Source organism: Hippoglossus hippoglossus, chromosome 12, assembly GCF_009819705.1.
Source record: "Hippoglossus hippoglossus isolate fHipHip1 chromosome 12, fHipHip1.pri, whole genome shotgun sequence".
NCBI lineage: Eukaryota > Metazoa > Chordata > Actinopteri > Pleuronectiformes > Pleuronectidae > Hippoglossus > Hippoglossus hippoglossus.
The window spans coordinates 1,845,001-1,870,230 of NC_047162.1; the positions used below are offsets into that span (position 1 = coordinate 1,845,001).

Consider the following 25,230-nt stretch of genomic DNA (forward strand, 5'->3'; position numbering starts at 1 on the left):
AACGCACATCAGTGTTTATCCACTAAGTCTGCTTCAATTGCACTTTGTCGCGTTTTTGCTTTTATCGATTTCTCAAATTGAAAATGTGCATTGAACAGATGGATGGAAGGAAACCCACTGATATCAGCTTCCCTGTTTCCCTGATACAGCTGTATTCAGTTACTGCCATCTGAGCCTTTCCTACCACATAAAATTAATTTTATTGCTGTGAAGTCGTTTAACCCTATGAACTGTTGGGTAACAAAATATACGGCAATGGATCATACTGTATAGCCCCCTTTCCAGTGGTCAAAAAACCCACGAACATCTGGCTTTTGTCTCCATTGGGAATGGATAAAATCAGCATTCACTCCCGGGTGAACTGACTCTGCAGTAGACACAGATTTTTATCGGTGCCGGTCAGCAGTGATGGAAACATGTAATCCAGGTTAATGCACTGCTTTCCTCTTCTTCTTCTTTTTTTGGCAATCTAAACAATGACGCTGCACCTTTAATGGCGTGACGTTAAGATGCACATTGAAACTCTAAGCAACCTTTAGCTGTTAAGACACCGTTGAGTGTGAAAGAGGGATGGAAATAAAAGATACAAAAGTGCAACCCTTGTAACATTGTCACTAGTTTCCATGGTGCTTTCTTCAGTTGTGTGTAGTGTTTCCCGCACTAACACGCTGATTTCTGGCGTTGGTGACATTGAACTTGACTCAGCAGTTGAAAAAAACAGAAAGGCAAACTCCTCTATTGGTGATGGGAAAAGAATGAACTGCCTTTTTAAGCCAGTTTACCTGCATGAGCCTGCTAAATTTGATGTAAAAAAGGTCAGTGTCACCATCCTGGGAGAATCGTATCCTTCTTAAAAGTAAATGAGCTGAGAAGCAGTTTTCAGCTTTCTGATAACACATTTTCAGGCCAATGAAACAGCTTTATATATATTCTTTAGCTTTAACACACAATATGTATTTTCTGCCACTACGGGATAGCATGGGATCATGGGAGTTGTTGTGGTCAGCTTTTCCTCTGTAGGATTATCTTCAGAGGTTCCAGAAACAAACTGATTGAATCCAGTAAGAACACAGAAGAAAGCAGCTTCACATTAAAAACCTGTGTTTTCTCTAAGACTGCAGGATGTCTCACAGGGGCTGTGAGCTGAGCTGCTGCTAACGTTTCCTCAAATAGTTTCTCTGATAACTAAACATATGTCTGATGACAAAAATCCTTCATTTGGTTAAAATGTATAATTAAAACCCACCAAGATCTAAAAATTAAATCACACAAATTTAGCTTAAAACTAAATAAAAAGTCAATTTAGACTCTTCTGTCAGTCAGACACAACACAGAGGGGATGCTGCTGACACTACTGACAGGCGACCAAATGAAATGCTCCATTACCTTGATTAAAATAAGATTTCTCCAGGTATGAAAAGTACTAAAAACATTTGGAATAATGTAAGTACACAACTCAACGGCATCACACAGGTCCAGTTGGTTTAATACAGTTAATGAAAAGTTACACATTTCTGCATTTTTTAGAAGCAGAAGAATTCTTTCAACTCACGAAAGATCATTTACTTCTTCATACTATTGGTTCAATTAACCAGATTTGGAGAACTGTGCTTTCCATTGGACAGGGCTGGAATGAAATGTGAAAAGTAATGACTAAAACTACAAATGTTGTGGAGTAAAAAGTGCATGTTTACCTCTGAGCTAGTGGGTTGAAGAATAAAGTTACATGAAATACTATCTACTCTGGTTAAGTACATTTACCACACCGTTGTACTTAAGTACAGTGCTTGAGTAAATGTACTTGCTTATATAACACTTCACCACTGCAGGACGATTAATGGAGAAAATTAGATGAAACTTGCAGTCTCTACTTTCTCTCTTACATGCTGGTTTCAGATAGTGGAAGAGCTTAAGATTAAATATAATTATCATCAGTCAAAAATGAGACGTTTGTAGAAGCCGATCTTTTACTGAACATCTTGTTCCTGCAGATTTCATCACTTTCTCGCTTTGATTATATCAAAAAATATCCAAAAGCGACAGTTGGTCTCACAGAGCTGCCGAATGTCCCGTGACTGTTAATGAGGATTTCCCCACTGAGCTCTGCTTCATTCATTAACCCATCAGACACACAAACACACGTTAGCATGAATTCATCAGCCTGTTCCCAGCAGGCTTCAGTCTTCTCGTTAATCCTAGTGTCACTCCCGTCTTTTTCTGTGTAGTGTGCACGAATGTTGGATCTGTTAGTGTAGCCTCTGACGCGCACACACACACACACACACACACACACTGTATGCGCTGCTTCACTAGTTTCATCTCACCGTTAGTGTCTGTAGTTAATGAGATCCCCCAGCAGAGATGTAATGTCACAGAACAGGTTTTTGATTGTGTGTTTGTGTGTGTGTGTGTGTGTCTGTGTGTGTGTGCGTGTCAATGCATGTGTGTTTTTTTAATCGTGCCTGTGTGTGAAGATAGGCCGGATCTGTGCATGGTCTAATTTCTCGGGGTGAGAGCGATAATCTGCTAGAAAGACAGCTTGACATCTGAGTGGAGATTCAAGAGCTCCGACTGAGAAGCAAAGACAACCGCAGTTTTGCAACAGGGAGCTGTTTTATAGACCTGCACCGCTTTTGTTCTGTTGTACAAATATCAATGAGGCATGTCCGCTTAATTTAAAAAATATAGATCTTCTCTTCTCTTCTCTCAAAAACCCATCCATCTTGTAATTTGCCTTTCTCTTCTCATCACATCACCTCTCCTGTTTCCTCTTCAGCTTCCTTCCTCTGCTCCTCTTTCAGTCATCCTCTTTCCTATTACTTGTGAGTGCGAGGAGAGAAAAAAAGAACTGAGGGGGAGACAGAGGAGATTGTTTCTTATGGTTGAATAACCCTGTCCTTATTATACAACTAGATCCTTGGGCTTCAGAGTTTTGAGAATATTGTGTCAAGTAAGCATCAGAGAGCCACACAGAATGGAAGAAAGTAAGGCTGAGACTAAAAGAACATGAAAGGAAGTTTGAGAAGAAAACGCAGCAGAGAATATGAAACGGTATGGGTGTAGTGCAGGGCTCCTGTTCCTGTTTAGAAATATGGAAATTTATCAGTCATTTACCAGTCATCCCAAAACCGTGTCAAACAGAAGAATTGATGAAATTATCACAGTTGTCACATGACAGTAAATCAACTCAACTCGCGCATTGAACAACACGCAAGAAAACATTCCATCTCAAAGTCTGCAAGTAGCCTTTGAGCAGCACAGTGAGTTAATGATATCATGTTCTTCTTCTTTGTGCGGTTTATTGGCGGGTGGCAACCAACATCAAGGTGCATTACCGCCATCTGCTCTTAATGGTTTTTTCTACCTAGCTAACATTAACTAGTAAAGATGAAAGGGCGGAAAAACATCCTTTCATTCATAGATGAAAGCTAGCCTAGCAGCATTTTCATAACCTCGTCTATTGAGCTGCTTTCAGAAATGTACTGAACTTTGAAGATCACCCGCACTTTTTCCGGAGGAGCAAGAACGCAGCAGGAGATCCGCTCTAGGATTCACAGAAAGCCAAGGGGGTTGCTGATGCAGATTCTAACACGTAAAGTACACAAAAACGAAAAAATTAAAACGAAAAAAGAAATATCTCTAGATGAACAGCACCATACAGGTAAGACACCAACGAAGATGTCAAGATGTCAAGAGAGCTTTTGGTCGACGCCTGTGTCGCCTGGCATAATGTCCTACCTCTGCCTGCTACCCTACCCCTCGTCTGAATCCTACCTAGGATTTGTTGCTGTTATGAACACATCTGACCCTGCTGTGTTGTTTGTGTGTGAAAAGAAACCTCTGGAGAAACCTTTCTGGAGTTCCTCCAGAGTTCCATGGTCCTGTGAGCAAAAGAAACTTAATGTGAAACAGAGCAACCTCTCCTTCCCTCTGCACCATTGAGAGTTCACTGGTGTTCACATGGGTCTTTGTCCTTTCGTTATTTCGTTATCGTCTTTGGGTTTGCTGTATCTGTCTATATCTATATCTGTCATCCGAATTTGTCATGTGAGATAGCGATGTCAGCATTTCCAGTGTTCAACTGTAGTTGTTACGTTCTGAAACAGTAGTGGCGGTGTATGTTATCCAGTTGAACTGCGGCGGGCCGTCGGACTGTTAAGGGGCAAACGATGTTATTCACAAAAATGCTTCGTAGAGCTAGGTACTGATGCGACATATCTTTGGAAAGCTAAGATTCTTTTGATTCGATTGAAGCAAACCATTTCAAGATACGATCACCACAGCAGGTACAATCAACGCCTCTGTCAGACAACCAACAAAAACAAAACAATAACAAAAGGGAGGTCACTCACCTAAGAAGCCTCATCGTAATCCACAGATCGATAACATTCCAACAAAAACGGTCTTGTTACATTTCCAAAGGTCCAGACGATCCAATCCAGAAACATATTTAGTCCAAAACACATTATTACATCAATAAATACCCACAGACTGCTGTTGCGTCATTTCAAACTAGCCAGCAGCTATGTGTAACCTTTGATGTATTTTCCCTCGTAACTCCCGTTTGCATGTAAACACAGCCGATATCTTGTTTTCAAAATTTCAAACTTTAGATTGACAGCTCACTTGACCCAATAGGAGCTGGCATGTCCTGTCCACAGCCTACGAGAGACCTCATTGAAGGACAGTGCCTGCCCCTCTTCTGTCGTGTAAAGAGTGAGCCAATTGCAACCGATTGTTCTGATGACTGGCACTTCGTATAGCCAATGAAATTTCGAACACGCAGATATGACGCTTCGGGGGTACATTTAAAGCCACAGCGAGGAAATCACTGCGTAAAGACGAACAGCTGTGCGTAAAAGGCAAAAAAGTGTTGTTTTTGTTGTTTTTGTGTATGGCCCTCTGTTTCACTGTGTGTGTCTTTAGGTGTTACTTCTGATCTGGGGGAGGTGTGTGTGTGTGTGAGTGCCGCTTTTCTTTCACTGTGTATGTGTGTGACCATGGTTACCAAGGGTCCTTTGGAGTCTCCAAATGGCCTTTTTTGGAAAACGCCTAGACATACCCTTAGAAAAACATGTGTAAAATGTTCATTTTATGTGGTATTGTTATCAAATTTGAACTTGGGCTAGGTAAGGCTTCATGCTGTGGTCCCATTGTGTTTTCCAGCTCATAAGTCCCAGCTAGAGTCATCTGCAGGCATCTGTTTACCAAAAAATATTCAGGTGGAAATAAAAACCTTCTACTTCAGTGTGTTCCAACTTCTATTACTCAATGCCAGTAGCACTTACAGTGATTCTGACTGTTGGGGGACAAAATTCTGAGTGTTACCTTTCAAAAGAGACCAAAACTATGCATGTAATCCAAATGGTTCAAGAACAGCTTTCAATTTACTTTGGGTATGCCTTTTAGGCGAATTTCACCAGAATGAACCGCTTCATAACTGGTTTTCTGAGGCCACTTACTTTATATTCATGTAATTTCGGTAACATGCAAAGTTAGCACTGCATTAGGCCATTTCATTAAAAGCATTTGTGATAATGTGAGGACAGACACACACATACACACACACACACACACACACACACACATACTGGGACACTGGACCTCTATTTTGTCTGAAATGACTGAAAAAAATAAGAATAAAAAATGATGTGGCAGTTGCAGATATGTTATGACCGTGATGGTGGATTAAGATTGTGATGGTGAGTCGTGAATCTGTTAATAGTTTTTTTTCTGTAGTTTTTTCTTACTCTTGTTGAGGATTAAGGGCAGATTGTCACACCTTGTTAAGCCCTATATGAGAAAAATTGTGATTTGTGAATATGGGGATATACGAATAAATTTGATTGATGGATTGATTGATTGACATATCAGGGCTCAAGATTATATCATACAACATACAATGTACTTTAGATGTGATTTAGAAAAAGCTTGAAATAAAAAACCTATGTAACATTAAGCTAGGCATACACTGTACGATTTAGGTCATTTTTTGCCCCATTTTCAACTTCGTTGTGCGTCGTTTGCCTTGCAGTGTACAGGGGAGCGAACACCAATTTATTGCTCCTGACCGACCATAGTAAGCCCAATAAATTTCCGACATTTCAGAAATTTTGGTCGGCTGACTGTATCAACTCGCTGTTGAAGCGGAGCCATGAGTCGATTCCTTAATCTCTTTTTTCCTGACTGCGCCTGCGGGGAACCGTGCAAAACGCAGTCCAGTGTGCAGAGAGCGTGACTGTTCACATTTGGTAAACCGGTGACAGGATGCGCCTGGCACATCAGTTAACATGGAGACATTGAGAGATTGAGATTTAGTCGGTGTGTTAGCGGCAGGGATTAATCAACCATTGTATTAAACTTCCCCTATCCTTCCCCTTCAAGGAAACGTAGTCTCATTTTGTAAGGGCTGTAAGGGCGAGTCATTGAGAGAGAGAGGGGTCTGTCACAAGGTAAATCTGTCTGTGTTGTTTTCCTATTTTCTTGTATATTATGGGACCACACCCCTATAAATGATGATGTCACATGGGACAGCATTGTTGGTCTCAGTCTAATAACATGGTTGTGTCTCTTAAATCACATGGTTTATAAGTTGAGCTTTGTTTGAAACCTTCACTTTATCAAGCTCGTGACCTTAAAATATACAGAGAAACCCAACAGTTCCCACAATGAGCAGGAACTTTGGCAATGTTCAAATTTGTATTATTCACAAGTGCCATCAGAAACACATAGACACAGCAGGTAGAAGAAAAGAAAGAGGTGGCTACAAGACAAAAGCAGAGAGGAACGAGCAGAGACGGAAGGAAAGTCACTAAACCATTCATCATGGTCATGGAACGATTCTGATTGTGGTAAATATTGAAAAACTCATCACAGCTTGTCTGAGCTTCAAACAACCTCAATCGTTCTTAGACCAATTCACGTAAAAGGGCTATTATTAATATACGAAATCCAATAAAAAGACCCAAACCAACAATTAATGTGTCCCAATAACAACTATTGCCTGTGGATTCAAAGCCTGATTCATCTCATTACTCTGAGTCACACAGCTCCTTTGTTTCAGAAAACCATTAAAAACACATGAGTGAGCCACACTGTTGTGCTTCCTTCATCACCATCAACACACACACACACACACACACACACACACACACACAAAAGTAGTAGTTTATGTTAACTCAGTCCCACACACACCGTCCTGCTGCCACAAATAACCACCACAGCATCAAATGTGGATGAATTCTTTGCTAAAAATAGTCCTGAACAAATACACCTTCCTCTTCTCTTCCTTTGATAAGACCCACAGTGCACTGTTTGACATTATTTATTTCTAAGGGTTTTTAACATTCTTAGAGGAGCCAATGAGCCTGGTGCTGAGAGCATCAGACAGGGCAGGGGAGTCAGACTGTTTTGTGTTTTAGGGGATCGTCTGAAACATAAAATAATGCCCAGTGTTCGAGTTGCGAAAACACAAACCAAACCAGGTATAATGAGTTGTGTATGAACAAAACTGTGAGTGCATTTTCTTTAAAAAGGTTACTCAATGTCAGACGACCCAAATATCAGATTTCATGAAGTTCTCAAATGCACCAAGGAGAGGCTAGAAAACAGTGGCTGCTCAGGACATTACCACCACGTGACAGGAGAACTAAGCAAAGGTAGCGAGTTTCAAGTCTCTGCAAGTTTATCTCTGTTTTGTAAATGAAACCAGCTGCTACCTGGAAGGTAGAAAATCAATTTGAAATGTGTGGTGTGCCTGGAAAAATTATAGCATTAATTATGAATCACAAACTGTTTGTAGTTACATGGCTAAATGTATTGTAAAAATCAGCAGTTTTCCTTGGTTGGGGGGGTCTTTGCCCTCACACCTCTTTGCACTGTATTTGGCTGTGTGTGTGTGTGTGTGTGTGCATGTTTGTGTTTATCCTTGTTTGTGTGTGCTGCAGCTGGAGGAGTTTAGGCAGAGCGCAAGCTGCTATCTCAAATAGCCCCTGCGCTCATTAGAGCTGCAAGTGAGAGCTGCAGCATCTCGGCCTCTCTCACACACTGACATACGGTCTGGGGCTTCCGCAACAAACCTAAAGGAGATGACAGCATTCCAGAGAAATAGTCAAAGGTGTGTGTGTGTGTGGTGGAGGGTGGGAGCTGGTGTGGGTTGGTGCTTTGTGCCTCCCCTGATGCTGCTCTGCCGCTCTGCATGGTGTTGACATCAAAAGAGGATGCCTGAAGCAGAGCCGTCTCACTGCCAGTGGTGTCTCCTTTAACAGGTCTGCTTAGACCTTTGTGACACAGTGCGGCTTTTCGGTGGAGTTTCAATGTGTGTGTTTGTGCTGTGTTTGCTCTTCAGTGTGCGGCTCGCCTCAGTATCCAGGATTATCCGCTGTAGGATGCCTGCAGGATTGCACTGGTGCTGCTGATGCTTTTTTTTACAATAGAAGCAATTAACCAAGGCTTAACTTTGAGAATGTCTGTTTTAAGAAATGGTTGTATGTGTGTGTGTAGTTGAAACTAAACCAAATCAGTTTTTTTTTTATCCTTCTCAAAGCTAGTATATCAAAGCATGCATAGAACAAGTTTGAAGTGTGGGCCTAAAACATAAATAAATAAATACGCCAAACGTCATACGTCTGGAGGGTATGTGGAGAAATAAATGCGAGCTTGTCTAAGCACACGTTTTCTTTATTCTTTCGGTTACTTGGTCTTTACAGCCTTTGGTCGATTTTGTTTTGTTTTTCTAATGCCTGTACATTTTCACACATCCAGACACTCTACATATTTTAGTTTGCTCTCAAATACGTTACAATAACAACAATAATATACTTCACAGAGTCATGTACAGCACTCTGCTCTGTCCTAACCAGATATCTTGGTGCACATTATAGGCAACACTGATACTGACATATCTCATTAAGTTAATAATGGCCAGTCCCCTGGTTTGATGTCAGGGTCCCTGATGAGCCATGGACGAAAAAAGGAGAATCAAATTCTTGTAGAAAAAGAATTTTCTATTTCTTCATGTTCGATTTATATTTAATGCCTGATTCTACAGGTACTTGGAAAGGACATTGAAAATGTTGTTCATTTTTGCTTCACGTCCAAAATGATGGATTGTGATCCAAAGAGAGATTTGATATGGTTGTCTGGGATTAGAGTGGCAATTTGGATTTTCAGTCTGACTGAGTTACACACACACACAAACTCACCCTGACACTTTGCCTTGTCAAACTCACTCAGCGCAGACTGGCACAATCAAGTGTGTCTGCAGCCAAGGCTTTTAAAAGGTTAATATTTCAGTTCCCATTTGCCTCAAAGCTTATGCTAAGCCACCGCTCTGCTCCCTCATCTAACAGCCTTTGATGCAGGAATCCCACTCAAGTAGGTCTGTTGAAGCATTCGACAAACTGCGTCTGTGTGTGATAATCCACACCGCACGCTGCTTAGGGCGACGTTGATAGCTGCAACTGTCATGCTGTCGAGTCAGTGTGTTTGTCTTCCCCGTACCTCGACTGGAATCGGTGAGAGAGCTGAGTATTGTGGGATAGAAATAATGTCTGGGTGTTTTTTCACTGCGATTGCTTCCAGTCTGGGCCGCGGCTTTCAGTGTATCAACACTGCTCCGCTCCGCTGCCTGGTCGAGGGGGAATTGATTGATTGATTCCTGTCATGGGGTGTGCACTGTTCTCGCACCAGCAAAGCTCCTCCGAGCTGTTGAGAGATTTATGGTCCAACGGTTTTGAAGGAGGATGTAGGTTGAATTTAAAACCTATGGAGATACAAAGCCTTCATCCAGACCTCAGCGTCCCGCAGAACCACGGCTGCCAGTCATGCTCTGGAGAGGAGGACAGTCTGAGCTGCTGTTACAGATCCACTGAAACTGACGGTTCCCTCTTATGTTCTTAAGCCCTAAAAATCATTAAAAATCTCAGTATGACTGAGGCTCTGCTGCTGCAGCTCAGGTATCCTGAAGACACTCTTTATAGGAAATATCTGCCTTAATTTATTCTAGCAAAGTTATATTTTCATTTTTATCCATGGTACACACACTTGACCAACCGTGAGTCTTGAGGCTTTCAATTATAACATTTCACACTGTTTTTAATCACATCAAATGAACTGAGCAAAACTTATCCGACACATAAACACTTTAAAAATCATCAGTGTGATAAGAACTACCTAAAATAACAGAAACCATCTTTGAGAAAAAAAGGTCCCTCTTTGTAGAGTTCAGATGCCTATATCCATATATGTTAAAGTTGCAGCTCCTGCACCATTAACTTTATATTTGTCATTTTCTTTTCTTTTGTTTTTAAGGTTTCAATATATTGGGTGAAGTCTAACATTGAAGCCTCTCTCACAAATTAGGATACCCTGAGTCTCTGATATTAATAATTAAAGATTTTTTTTATAGAATTTCCATTCAGATCCCGTTGGAGACATAAACATTCAGAAAAGTAAGTAACACACCCTGCAGATCTCCCTGGACCATTACAAATCTTCTGTCAACATATTTCTTCTTCTATGTGCACTTAAAGATTTGTTTACTTGCAACTTTAGCTGCTACTCCTACGGGAAGACGAATACTAACTACAACTGTTTGTTAAAGTGATGTAGTTTACTGGATCCAAATTGCAGACATTAGACAAGTCAGGTAGTGCAGAAAAAAGGGTTAATTTAAAAAAGGTCGAAACACCAGAAAACTGAACAGACAAACTGACAAAGAATTCTGAGGAGAACAGAGACCAGGAGCGTTTTATACCTGAAAGTCTGGACCATGGTCCAAACCAAGGATCATAACATTGTTACATTGTTTACATTGATCTAATTAGTTTCAGTTTCGTATTGCTATTTATGGAGAAGACTTAAGACTTTAGTATGACATATGTATGTCCTGTTATCATCACGTACATGGGCTACGTCTACCTTGACTTGACTTTGATTGGTTTGTAGACCTACGTGCGTCTGACGTCAGCTTGTTGTTAGCTATTGTATTTGCTGCCTTTTTAAATAAAGTTGCATTAAAAATGTGCCTTTCTGTTTGAATTCACTGTGTTTATTTCCTTGCCACTGGTAATATGGTTATGGTTTTACTACCTGCAAAACGAGGATCCTCGTCATTTAAACATTATATCGTCTGAGGTGAAGAATGCAAGTAATGCTTTTGCAAGTAAGCAAAGAGATTCAAGGTCAGAAACTCCAAAGTAAAAAAGGAAAATAAGAAATAACAGAAAAAGTCCAGGCAAAAGGAAATTACAAAGTCAATCTTAAAAATGTTTATGCTTGTGTGTATACGTGTTTAAAAGTTAATTAACAAGCAATGAGTTTCCAATCTGTCACATATCTTAGGGGCAGATCCTACCACTGCATCTTTAACTGACTTGATGCTAACTTTTCATTGTGTGTCTTCGAGTATATACATATTTTTTTAAAGTATACATTTTTTAGGACAGAGAGTTAAGTGTGAAAGGGGGACCGAGAAAAAACAGGGGGTGACATTCAGCAAAAGGCCGCAAGCACCTCCAAACTTAAACCTAATCACATCCTCCACTCCTGGTGGTAAAATTGGCAGTACAACATGAGCAATATTGCCTCCTGCTAGGGGTTTAAGGGTATGAGATTTTTAAGTTATCATATCGTATGAGAAAATATCACAGTATTCGGTATTTCACCATCAATATTATTGAATTATAAAAAAAAAAGTATGTAAAACTTTAGAAATAAACATTTAATCAAGGCAGAAAGATTTATCCTGTGACTTGTGATAGTAGCCTATATAATACCAAAATAAAAAGTCATATTTTACTGTTGAGGTGAAAGTGGTAATTGGAATGTATCGACATGCTTTTTCTAGTCTTATAGACCACTCAAAGCACTTTAAAGTACAAGTCACGTTCATCCACACTTACATACACTTGTGCTTAGGGCAGTTTAGGGTTCAATGTCTTGCCCAAGGATCCTTCAGTATGTGGACTGGAGGAGCCTGGGAATCAAATCACCAACCATCTGGACGACCCACTCTCACAATCTCCCAAGTCCTAGCCCAAAACCTTGTCACCTATTGTGTACTCAGCTGTAAATAATTATTATCTTCATAATGTATGTATCTGCTGATTATTACCTTTATGTATGTATTTGTTTGTTTGTTTGTAAAAAATAAGTGATAAAGTTTAAAATAAGTAATTAAATTTCTTAAAGTTCTTAGAACAGTTATCCAAATAGTTGCCACGATGCATACACACATAAGCCTGTGAGCTGGGAAAGTTTGTCTGTATATTTATAGGCTCAGATCAGGGTCAGATGGTGTCTTAAATCAGAGGTTATGGACCAGAGAGAAAATGCAGATGAAGCCAGGATCCATGATGTGGAAAATCATTTTGATGGTGCATTTTATGGTCGACGTTTATATGTTTTACACACAATTTTACCGGGTTAATGTACTGATCTATATAGAGTGATGATGTACTCCAAGGTGGTACCACATATTTGGATTGTATCCTGCTTCAGTAGCCACTTTGTTTACATTTTCAGGATTTCCTAGGTAATCCCATGATTACCTTTTTTTTGATGACACAGAAAATACTTATAACGGGCCTGTCCATGGTCAAATTTGTAACATAGCACCACTTGTTAGCAGCGCTAAGTTCTAGGCTTTTTACATCTTACCTCAAGCAAGTTATTCCAGTGTTGCCCCTTATCCTTCAAACTTCAACAAAATAGCTCTTGTGGTACAATTCACCAACATTTATACATTATCAGGCCAAGACTTAAACTGTCTTGGACCGATCCCTTAAGTCCACAAGGTAAAGCTCATCAATATTAGCCTTTTACCTTTGGCCTATGTAATACCAGGTTTGGCTACCCATCCCTATATAAAGTTATTTTTCTTGTTCAATCTGTTTCTGACAGTCTTTTGCAATGCATTTATTGTGCAAGTTCATGTGTATGCACAATATAATGTATCAGACAGCACTGAAAGAAACTTTTGTGATATTGTAAGTTCACTGTTGCTCAGGAGCATCTATGTCTCTGCCCTATCAGTTGTCACTAGATGAAATGTTACACAGCCTTTCACATCAATTTACAAAGCATTACCATTTTAGAAGGTAGAGTCAATCTCTGTCACCTAGATGTGCATAATCCATTCACCCAACATAACAATCATGTGTTTCTGCTGGAACGGCACAGCATCTGTACCAACCCTCAATGTTTCCAGATTTAATTTAAATTGTTCTTGACATCTTTGATTTGACACATGGCTGCTGAAAAACATTAACAATAGATTACATCAATCATCATATACATGCTAATGTGTTCATCTGGTTGAAACTGTTATCATCACCTATAGCCTGTCTCTTTACCCTGTGGTTCTCCTAGACTGCGATCAATTTTTAGTCAGACAAACTGTCTGTTGATCATTTACTCACAAAGGCCTGGATGGGAACAAAGCTGCTGGGCATTTCTGAAAAACACAGCAGGTCATTTATCGACGATAAGGTCAGGTTTTGATTGATCTGAGTATTTTTTATTCATGTATTTGTTTGTGGGATCACTGTGAAAATGGATTCTCACTAGAACATCCTATAAAAAGATTTTAATGGATAGAAACAAAGTCAATTTGTTCTCTCCAGAAATAGGTGAATCCTCTACTTTTAGAGCACATATACTATTCTATAGTGTAAAAGCTAAAGCAATGCACTCAGGTTTGCATTTTTAAAGCTGAATCACACAGTAGAAAATAATCCTTACTTCAAAAGATCAACAGTACTGTTTAATACCACTAAGTTTTTGACAAACAATAGTGCATTTCAGTTGTGTTGTTTTCTGCCTTATAATTTATTGCTGAATGTTCTCCATGTTGACATTTGGGTCATGGGCACCCTGAGGGTCACGCTAAAAGCATCCCTCCTTTTTTCCTCAACTCTTTTCTCCTCTCAGCTCTGCTCTCTGCCTCCTTTAACAGCAGATGTGCCTGGTGAAGAGATACATCCACCTTTTCTTTTATTCATGGGTTAAAAGCACTGAGCCCACATACCTGTGGCAGTCCCGGACACACACACACACACACACACACACACACACACACACACACACACACACACACACACACACACACACACACACACACACACTCACTGTGTGAGCTATAGGGCTGGCCTGAGAGCCTCAAAGCCCTGACTGTTGCCTGGGTAATCTATGTCCAAATCTGTATCTTTGAATGCTGCATCTTTTTTTTAAATGATTAATATACACACTGTTGCAGTGGGATGTCTAAATAACACACAAGCTTGTCTCTGTGATCTACCGTCTCAGGAGATCCCTCTTAAAGGATGGGGATGCTTGTTCTATTTTGTTAAAACACAACTATATCAAATAGGGCTGGCAAGACATCAGTATCAATCAGTTGTGTAATTTTGTAATAGGTTTTTTATTATATCTTAACACACATTTTGCCTTAATTCATGTTAGCAGAATATAAAATTAAGTACCATGCAATGCAGTATTATTAAATGTGTGATTATCTATATTGTGGTATCGACATTGGAATAAGTTATAACTCAGCCATAATGTCAAAGTAAAAGCCTTCAGATCAGTTTCATAAGGATTCATTTAGAATATAGGAAAAGATGTTAAATATCCCTTGTATGTTCAAGGGTCTTCTTCACAATATAGGTTACCAACTAGCAGGTGTTAGTGGCCACCAGCGGATGTTAGTGACATAACTTCAGTTGTGCACCTTAGCGTCATCAAGTGTTTTGGCCTTGTAATGAATGATACAGGCCGAACTTGAGGGTACACTGAGGCTAGCTGTAAATCTGACTGGCTACTGGCTTGTATGGCAGCACTATGAAAGCCATGTGGCCCACTCAGTAGATCAGACATCATTACCTCTATGCCTTTTTAAACTAAAAACTGTCCCATTTTAGAACATAGGACGAGATGGATAATATCCCTTGTACGTTCTACCGCACTAATTAATGCCTACTGCCAGTTGATGTTATCGGATGTTAGTGACCACCAGCGGATGTGAGGGACATGTCTTCAGTTGTGTACCTTAGTGTCATCAGGTGTTTCAGCCTTTTAATCACAAGACACCCTCTTCTAAGGCAGACCAACAACAGGTTGATCAGACCTGGGTGCATGTCCCTAGCATCTTGGGGCCCAGTTGGGATCTGTCCTTCTGATCCAGAGCCATTGGCTGCAGTGTGTGATGTTTATTTTATGGTCTGGCGCAGGGCTTGTCTGTGGATCCCCAGATCTCTGAGCAACCTGATGGTGGATGTTGCAAGGAAACCCCTGCAGCCAACCTCCATAGGGCAAACTATTTCTCTTCAGCCACGTTGCTCTGCCTCAAATGCCATGTCTGCATACGTCAGCCTTTTCCTCTCATTCGCTTCATCAACATTATCCTACCAGGGTACCGTCAATTCTATTAAATAGACGACGCGCAGTGTGTTGGACCAGAGTATCAGGTCAGGTCTTGGGGTGGTAGTGACAATATGTGATGGGACTGTAAGCCACTGGCCCACGTCCACCAACATCTCCCAATCTCTGACTTTCTCCATCTGACCACTCTTGGTCAGTGGAGGAGGCCCTCTCTGTCCCCGTTCCCCCTCACGCACAAATGTTGTCGTTTGATCTGGGTTTGATGTTTTTGATGGCAAGGCATTGGAAGCAGTTCTCTTTGTTTCTATTGTTGCTGCAAGGCATTTGAGTAGGCATTAGGTAGGTATACGTGGAGACACAACCAGGTGGTTGTATAGATTTGTCTCGGGACTCTGAGAGTCATCTCCAGCCTTGTTTTGGTGCATTTCAACTCCTCTACGAGACTTGAGATAGGCAGCTCGAGAATGCACGGGTCCCTACAGGCCGATGTTGCTCAGACATCTACGGACTCCTAACCACTTTCTCACATAGGAGTTGATCATTCAGAACGTCAACTACTGTAAGTGGCCACATTGGTCGGGATAAGAAAATATAGATATAGCAGTATCCCCACTGCATCTGGTCCATCTTATGGCCCTCCCTGATGCAATACGAAGTAGATTTGTGTGAGCATCTATTCATCTATACATGGAAGGTAACTTCCCATCATACTCCTCACCAGGTGGTATGTCATTTTCAAGTAATTTCAAGTGACCATTTGTCCTTTCCATTTCCAAAAGAAGAGGTCTTTCTTCCCCAGAAACATTTTCCAATACCCTGCATCCAACTGAAAAGTAGCAGATACTACACCAATGATATTAAAGAAACACTATTCCATTTCCCATTGCTGGTGTAGGTTTGTGTTTTGAGTCCTCAGGTTCAGAGTTCAGACCCACCCATTGCCCTTCTCCAGCTCCGCCCTCGATGTGGTATCATCTGGCTCCAACAAACCAAGATGTTGCTGGTTAAAACCCAATCTCTAAGCTTCAAAACCGCGTTTACAAACCAATTGGTGGTGTCATGGTGAGTTGCCACTTGGGATAAACCCACTGTAACACTGTGGTACACAGTCATCACATTGAGTTGCTTACTGACAGGGCTAAAACATAAAAAAACCCACTAATTTGTTCCTTCAACACAACATTTCACCCACAACATGCAAGATCATTGGTCTGTGGTTGAGATAGAGCTGTCTGTTTCCTCTGGCATCACTTTCTTCCAAATCTCCTCCCCCCTCGTCTCCTCCCCCCTCAGCCCTCACTGCTATTAACTGGAGGCAGGCAGGAGTGTGAGGAGAGTTTCAATGACTTGTGGCTGCGAGTGTGCTCACACAGCGATGTTTCTGCTCAGCGGAGCGGCAAACAAACATGTACATCTCAGCAGAAACACATACTTTGGTACTACTGATGCAAACTTGCGAGGAACTTCATTGGCTGTATTCATTCCCTAACCATTTCCTCTAATCCTAACCTTTACCACTACCAGCGCTGACATTTCTACGTAATCCTGCCCTAATCACAGCTCTAAACCCACAGCTAACTCTGAAGCAGCCCTGAAAAGACGTAAAAAATGTTTTGACTCTGGACTATTTTCATCTTCCTCCTTTCTTTTTGGGGACATTTAATCCTCACAAGGATTACATTTTTTTCTCATAAGAAGACAGTGAGTTTCTAAGCTGTGGCAGCAAAGCACGCAGCACTTTAAATCATTTCTACTTTTCTGTGTATTCATTCTTAGTGCAGCCACAACTGCTTCACCACTCACAGTCAAATTCCTCTTGGCTGCAAACACATACCACAAGTCACTTCTTACTCAGTGTCGATGCACAAGTGCTTCTCATCCCAAGGTTGGCTAGTTGCTATGACAAACATATTTATAACACGTAATCACTTATGTGAAATGTGAGTTTCAGTCGTGAGTAATCTCAGAGGGTGTTGACAGTCCTTTTTCTCACTGATGTCCATCTGTGGGTTTTGGCACAGCAAGTCTGTCCCTCAAAATGTCTAAAAACCATTAGACTATATATGTTGTGTATTTACGTTATCCCAAATGTTTCGAGTCATTTTCAAACAGGGGGAGATATCCTGTTCATTGGTAGTGTTTTTAAGGTGAAGCTGATTTAACAGACATCGGATTTGATCATTTTATGGGCACGGCCATTTGGCCTTTGGTGTCACAAAATGTTTTGACGCCAGGTCAAAAAGACAATTGAGTGAAATATAACGATTTGGATATTATAAATAAATGAAGTCTGATGAGAAAAAGACATGAATGACTGAATAAAAAAAATTATTCGGTATTAATACCATAGACATTTTTGATGTGATTGTGATCCTTAAAATTATATTAGGGCTGTCAAAATTAACGCATTAACGCATGCGCAGAATGACCCGCTCCATGTACCCACTCACTCGCTCAGAGCGACACACTCAGGTGTTTGTTTGATTCGCTCCAGAGTTTATGAGGCTGCAATTAAACATCATGAAAATAACTCGTCAATGAGCGGAGCGACACGCAGACATGATCCGACACCATCGATTCATAACCAAACACATGACCGTACGTTTGGCACCTAAATCATCCCAATAAAAAATGCACTATGAACATGAACTAGTTCATTGTCATGTGCATGAACTGAACTTGGAACATTTTTTATTTCTAAGCGTGAACTGGCTCAACACTGCTTCTACAGATGGGCTCAGATTCAGATTTCACATTCACATTTAATTGTGTAAAGGTTTGGTTGTTTGTTTGATTTAAAATAGAAAAGAAAAAAGTTTGATTCAACCATCCTATATTTGCTAAAAAAAAAAAAGAGCAAAGGCTAAGATGCCCCAATTGTTTAGGATAAAGGTTATCTTTGAGTTTGATAAAAAAAAAAAATTCTAAATAACATCATCTTATATTTGCTCAGAGGCATAGCAAAGAGACAGCCACATTTAATTATGGTGTGGTATGTTTTAGTTTTATTTTATTATTCAATCTTAATAACTCTATCATTTGGACTTGTCATCAATAAAAAAACAAATGTTAAATGTATATATCCGCCTTCTGTCATTTATCAAGGGTTAGGGTTAGGGAATATACAGAGGAAATGGGGATTTTCTGGCATTTAGAAATGGTGATTAATTGTGATTAATCACAGCTACCCTGTGATTAATCTGATTAAACATTTTAATCGTTTGACAGCCCTAAATTATGTCAGTTCTCTATGACGAACAGTGGATTTTTTAGGCAGTTATATTATTTGACAATTTAAAGGGGCAACATGTATGTTTTTGCGATTGCCTCACAGCCAACATTAAGTCCAGCATGAGAAGTTCAGCATCAAATTGAATTCCTTTACTCCCATATAGCTGTCTCCAGCAGTGGAAAGCAACTACATGTTGACAAGCTAGCCTAGGCCCGGCTGACCTGTCTCGTTACTTTCCAGAAGAGTCCACGTAAACTTGCCCCTATTGTGGTATTGATAAACTGATGATAACTGCAGCTTTGGGCAAGTCCCCATCGCCACCACCTACTCCTGTGCAAGACACCATATTCTGCAGATATTTGATGGTCATGTTTTCTGTATGCTTGTTAACCAGTGGGGACTTGGCTGATATATGAATTGTTTATAAGGCAACCAGAAATGGGTTCAGACCTGACGAAGGCTGGATAATGGAAAATGGTTCGTGGCTATGAGATGTTGGGGGGGGGGGGGGGGGGGGGGGGGGGGGGTTACATAAAACTATAAAAAGTGCATTTTTCACTGTGCTGCTGGGAAAAGGAAATTATTCTCTCCCACAGAAATGCTTTGGCGTTGTTGGAATCCAATCCAATTGGGACACATGTTTATATGGTTGAGCAACAGGATTTATCGCTCATTAATCATATGTGTTACCCAAGGGAGAAACACAGAGGCAGTTATCTGGCATGTCTTACACAGAAAAACAAAAAATGAGTCACAGAGGCCGTAATCGTAGAAAACCAACAGGATGTGACAATATTGGAGGAAAAAAGTAAAGTTGACATCCAAGCGTGTAGTTGATGGGGGGGGGGGTAGCACAGCTGCACTAACAGGTTGGTCATGACTTTGGTGGGGCTTAGGGGAGAGGCTTGATTTGGGAAATGAGAGGATGGTGTGAAGGAGAAAGATCCCACAGATGATGCCATCTGCTCAACTGAGCTGGTCATGCCTGGCTGCAGTAGCACCTGCTTATGACACACACACACACACACACACACACACACACACACACACACACACACACACGCACACACACACGCACACACACACGCACACGCACACACACTCTCTCTTAATGAGAACACTCATTGGCATAATATATTCTCTTGCCCCTTGCCCTAACCTTAACCATCAAAACTAAATACCTAACCCTAATCCTTACCTTAATCCTATAACCTAAACCTAATTCTTACCCTAAAACCAAATCTCAACCCTTTAACAGCTCATTAATAGTGGCCAAAATGTCCTCACTTTCCCAAAATGTCCTCACTCTGTAAGTTGTACGCTCAAAATGGTCCTCACAAAGATATCTGTACAAGACCACATACATACACACACAACCTGAGCCTTAATGGTATGGAAGCATGATGTTAGAGCATCACATTTCAAGTCACATACATCCTGACATATAAAAAGTTGCTTTTAAAGCTCCAAGGACCATTTCATTTTTGTTGATTTTGTGCTCTCTGGGCAAAAGTGTTTCCACTGTTGTAAAAACTTCTGTTCAGACAGCATGTGCATTTGTTTTGGAAGGAGTAAAAATTAAAAAAGACACACGTAGTGAGTTCAGGACACACACCAAGACAACACTGCGACACTGCAGCTCTCTTTTGGTTGTTTCTGATGTAATGATGTAACATGAAAAAAGGACTGCATCAGTTTTCATCCTCCTCTCAGACCACTGTCTCTCTGCTCCAAATGCAGACTGAGAGAGAGAGATTCCTGGGCACGTACCAAAGGGGGGGTTCGAAGATCAAAATACTCAACATTTTAATACAAAAATGAAGATACATAAAATATTAACCCATTTATCAGTAAAGACAATCTCCTAACAATTGATTTAACATAACCATTGATTATTAAATACATTTATACAGGTACCAGGAAACCATACCTCCCTCTCCTCTTTTGGGCAAATGGAACATCCCACCTGAGACTTTACCAAGTCAGTCATGGGGCTTAAAGTTGGCTGGAATATCAAACCACAACATTACACACAGCTGTTTGCAGGATGCATAGCGATGAGGTAATGTATCGTAATTCTCATTCTGATCTCATCCATCGCTGGTCTGTATGGGTTAGCCTTTGGCCTAGCGCATTGCGCTGGTCGCTTCCCCCGCTTTCTGTTTCCTCTCCCTCTGCCTAAACATAGGCTTTTCCAGCCTGACTGTAGTAAATTGTTGCTCTTACTTTGCGGTTAATCCATCCCGGCAAAAGAACATTGAGAATAGTTTGAAGAAAAAGCCAATCTCAGATTGTCTCATTTGCTGTTGTAGGTCAAAGAAAGGAAGCAATATTACAATATTATTGTTTCATAACCACTTAAAAACTCATTTTAGGGGCTTTAAAGCAAAATCATGGTGTCTTCCAACTCGGATCAGTCCCGTTTTTATTGGATAATCTTTACCTTTCATGTCAGCCAAATTGAATTAATGATCTATGATTTTCATTTCTTTCTAGAAATACTGCCTCCATTCTTTTGGCCTTTTAAATGATTTTATTATTTGATCCTAATTTCAGCCCTCATTTATCAAGAGAATCAGATCTATTGACAATGTATTTAACATTTGTGTTTATGAACATGTGAACTATATAGATGTGTTTTAGCTTGTTTACAATACATGTATGTCAGTAGTGTGTAAGTAAGTGAGTTTGGGGTGTGTATGAGTGGCCATGAGATCACCTACAAGCTCATCTGTCCAAGCTTCAATCGTTGATTGGTTAGGTCGATAGTAGCTCTGCTTTCTGTTTCAGGTCAGTTCACTTTCTGTCCCTGGGCGCAGTTCGAGTGCCAGTTCGAAGATAACATTGATTAGTATGTGTGTTTTGGCACTCATCACAGCATGCTCACCCAGCGCCTGAATTTGGAAGGAAAAACTAATCAGGACTAGGGTACTGATATAAAGTATTTAAAAGTAGAGGCTTGAAACCAAAAGTCCAGTTTATTACAACTCGGATTCTACTTCGGTTATTTTGCCCATTATTCATACTGTTGATGCTAAGATCAAGCAATTAATTGATAAACTGACATAACTTCAAAAAGTCAGATGCCGTAAGATAAACAACAAAGGATTTCACAGGTTGTCCAAAAAACTTTGAGGTTTGTCTTACATGTTTGGAAGATAATTCATGCCCCAAACTCTCTCAAACTGGCTCAACCTTTTCCATATGGGCTGTTTGTTGTATTTAACCGTTGCAGTTTTCAGTTTTGCTGTTTTTTTTTTTAAGCTCCTAATATGTTAACATGCTTTCAAAGACTTCAGGGCATGTCAACAGGATGTTTGACTTGAAGTAAGGCAAGTTGTATATTTTTTACTAAATGTTATGTCATGCCAGAGTTTAAACAGAGAAATGTTCAGGATTTTCAAGTGATTGTGGAGTGGTTTGTGTGTCAAAGTAAACCATAAAATGTGATCACTAGCATGTCAGCTGCTTTACTTCATCAACAAACCTTTGCATAATCCCCTCGCCACCCTACACCATGGCTCTAGTGCTACATACACGGAGGACACATTTTACTATGACACTTTCATATGTGACCTTATAACTACATTCCACACAACAGCTGTGTGTGGTCAGTGCATATCATCACATCTAGCAGGCAGTTTGTTGTTTTTTGGCAGCACTATGGTGAGAATTAATAATTGTCACATTCAGTTTTACCTGCAAACAACTGTTGACTACCTGTTTTAAACAGCTGGACCTCTTAGTTGTGATTCCATTATCATAACTGATATAAACAATGGCCACAACTGTAAGCATAGTGTCCACGTTTTAATAAACAGTAGTCTGATTTTTCAACCAGCCCTGTTCAGTAGATAATAAGCATTTGAAGCAGAACCTGTTATTCCTGCAGTTGACGTGAAAACCGGACCTGTCTTTTTAGTGAAGCCAAAAACCTTCTGTGATGGCCTCAGACAGCTGAGTTGGCCCCCCCAGTATTTCTGCTACATACATTTTGCAACGGCAAGTGTCTTTTGTTACCATAACAACTTACTTTATTTAATCTACAATGAACTAAGATAGGATAGTTTTGGTGGTGACTGCAATATATACCAGCCATAAATCAGGCACATTGCTGATACAGTTTAATTGTCATAAAGTTCACTTTGCTCGAAACTAGGAATAGGTCTCTGTGACCTTGAACTTCGATCTCCAGGCATCAAAATCTAATGAGATAATCTTTGATACTAAGTGAATATTTCCAGCAAATTTGAAGACATTCCCTCAAGCTGATTATAATATATCATGTTCAAGATAAACATAAACATAATTTGTGAGACCACCTTGACCTTGACCTTTGGCTACCAAAATCAAAGTTATTAATCCTCGAGTCCAAGGGAATGTTTGTGCCATATTTAAAATAGTTCCCTCAAGGCGCTGCAGATATATTGCGTTCACGAGGATGGGACGGACTAGGCTGTCCTTGTTGGCTGTCCCTAGGTCAAGGCTGTGGCTGAGGGGGTAGAGTGTTTGTCCTCCAACTAGAAGGTCAGTGGTTCAATCCTTAGTCTTCCCCATCTGCATGCCAAAGTGTGGGGCAAGGGCAAGATACTGAACCCCTAAATGGCCCCTCATAGATGTTGAATACATTAACTGTCACTTTGGATAAAAGTGTCTGCCAAATGACATGTAAAAGGCTGGCTCTGGAACTCCCTGACTCACTACCTATCTTTAAATCACTGCTCAAAACATATTTTTTATAAGAAAGCATTTTTAACATTTTTAACTCTGGTACTACTGTGTTGTTTTAACGCCTTCATTCCTTTTATCTTACTTTCATTGCAACCATAATTTATGTAGTTTCTCAAATATGACAGCTTCTGACTCTGCTGCCTATCAGAGTAGGTATTCAGTTTAATTTAAAAAAGGCATAGAGGTATTGGGACCTAGTATTTGTGAACTATAGTTTGGCCTACATGTGTAGCCAAAGCCTGCAACCACATGTTTCCTTTGTTCTGAAGACAAAGGAGAGCTTCCAGAACTCAGTCTACCAGGGTGCTTCAACTTCACACCTAGGTGTTAAACCTGCCCCTGGACACAACTTTCAACATAATTTGTCATGTGTCCCCCGTTTCAATTCTTTCCTTGTGTGTCTTTGTCACTTAAATTCCTGTCTTGTCTATCATGTAAAACAAAAAAAAGTATATTTAACATGATACCATTGATGTCACAGTGTCAGATCTGAAAATTATTTTATTTTTAAGTAAGGCCAAGAATATAAACAGCAGAGAGAGAGAGAGAGAGAGAGAGAGAGAGAGAGAGAGAGAGAGAGAGAGATAACAATAAGTGATTTACACCATTTTTTTTTGTCTTTGTGGCTTATGGGCTGTTAATCCTTCCTTTTTTTAGAGCGCTGAGCAAGGTGGGCTGCCTGGGTTTCCCTTAAAACCAACTCCATATCCACCAGTTCTACCTTGAAAAAGAAGATATGTTCATGTTTTAAGCCACAATATTACACTGGATAAATGTTTTGTAAGTAAAGTTTTGTAAGTAATGATAGGTATAAAAGAAAAATCGAGGAATTGCATTAAATTATGTGTGGCTGTTATAGTAGGCAGAGTCATAATATCATACCTGTGGAATTGGATGCTTTATTGGGTTTGGTGCATCATCCTTCCGGAAATAGGATAGGGTCCCACATTTTGCCACTCCATCCACCCAAAAGCCTTCATAAATTTGGCCTTTGTCAAGATAGTAGAACTTTCCATTACCGTTCTTCTTGCCATCTTGCCAGAGTCCTTCATAGCTGTTTCCGTTTACTTTGACACACAAGTTGGAAAGTCAAGATCTTTCAAAACTAAATTAAAATCAATTATTTTCTAATTTTCAAAAATAAACTGAAGGAAAATCAAATTGCTCTTACCATGTTGAATGATTCCCTGTCCATGACACTTATCCCTCATCCACTCTCCTTCATAAATATCTCCATTCTCATAGTGTATTTTTCCCCTGCCACTACGATTGTCCTCACTCCAATCACCTTCATAAACTGTTGATTTATTATAGAAGTATGTCCCATATCCCTTAAGTGATAAAAAAATGAGGAAAAACATGTCACAGAGTATAATTACATTAAGTTGTTTTGTGAATATATAGCTGCATATCAGATACATACATGCTTCTTTCCATTTTTCCAATTTCCATCGTACTTTAGCTCATAGTTCTTCGTTTTTGGCACTAACACCGAGTATTTGCCATATCCGTCACGTTTTCCAAATTTCCAATCTCCATTGTAAAATGCTCCAGATTTCTTCCAAATCTGAGTTCCTATTCCTTGAAAGGATAAATAAAAATAAAGGCATAAAACATTGTGATTAAAGCAATTTTAAAGTAATGTAATTAATACTTGTAATGTACCACAACCAAATATCTAATATCTCAACTGTCTGTGAGAATCTTACCATGCTTCTTGTTGTTCTGCCACTCTCCGTTGTATTCATCTCCATTTGTCGCGAAAAATGTATGGCGCAGTCCACATTTCTGTGACTTAACATCCAACAGTTTTGTGTATTGTGGTGTTAACTGAGTTGTTTTAAAAAATGGCATAATGGCATGCAGCGTGATGAAAACCCTACAAC

At 40.0% G+C, this 25,230-nt stretch overlaps 2 protein-coding genes across 6 annotated transcripts in view; one reads left to right on the forward strand and one right to left on the reverse strand.

Annotated features, from left to right (window-relative positions):
- The window catches only part of LOC117771888 (seizure 6-like protein), a 63,938-nt gene that overhangs the window by 2,603 nt on the left and 36,105 nt on the right, over positions 1 to 25,230 (forward strand). The window lies entirely within an intron of this gene.
- Positions 23,971 to 25,198, reverse strand: LOC117771944 (MORN repeat-containing protein 3-like). Its single transcript, XM_034602870.1, has 5 exons — positions 25,054 to 25,198; positions 24,768 to 24,925; positions 24,516 to 24,675; positions 24,227 to 24,411; positions 23,971 to 24,065 (listed from the first exon to the last, which is right to left on the reverse strand). Exons 1-5 carry the CDS (start codon positions 25,196 to 25,198, stop codon positions 23,982 to 23,984), a joined length of 732 nt encoding a protein of 243 aa, XP_034458761.1. The 3' UTR covers positions 23,971 to 23,981.

Bases quoted from the DNA above. Each gene is read 5' to 3' on its own strand.
- LOC117771944 (XM_034602870.1), bottom strand. From the start codon at position 25,198: ATGCCATTTTTTAAAACAACTCAGTTAACACCACAATACACAAAACTG. The intron at 24,926-25,053 runs GTAAGATTCTCA...TATCCTTTCAAG, and splicing joins GCAGAACAACAAGAAGCATG to GAATAGGAACTCAGATTTGG. The intron at 24,066-24,226 runs GTATGATATTAT...TTCTTTTTCAAG, and splicing joins TAAAGCATCCAATTCCACAG to GTAGAACTGGTGGATATGGA.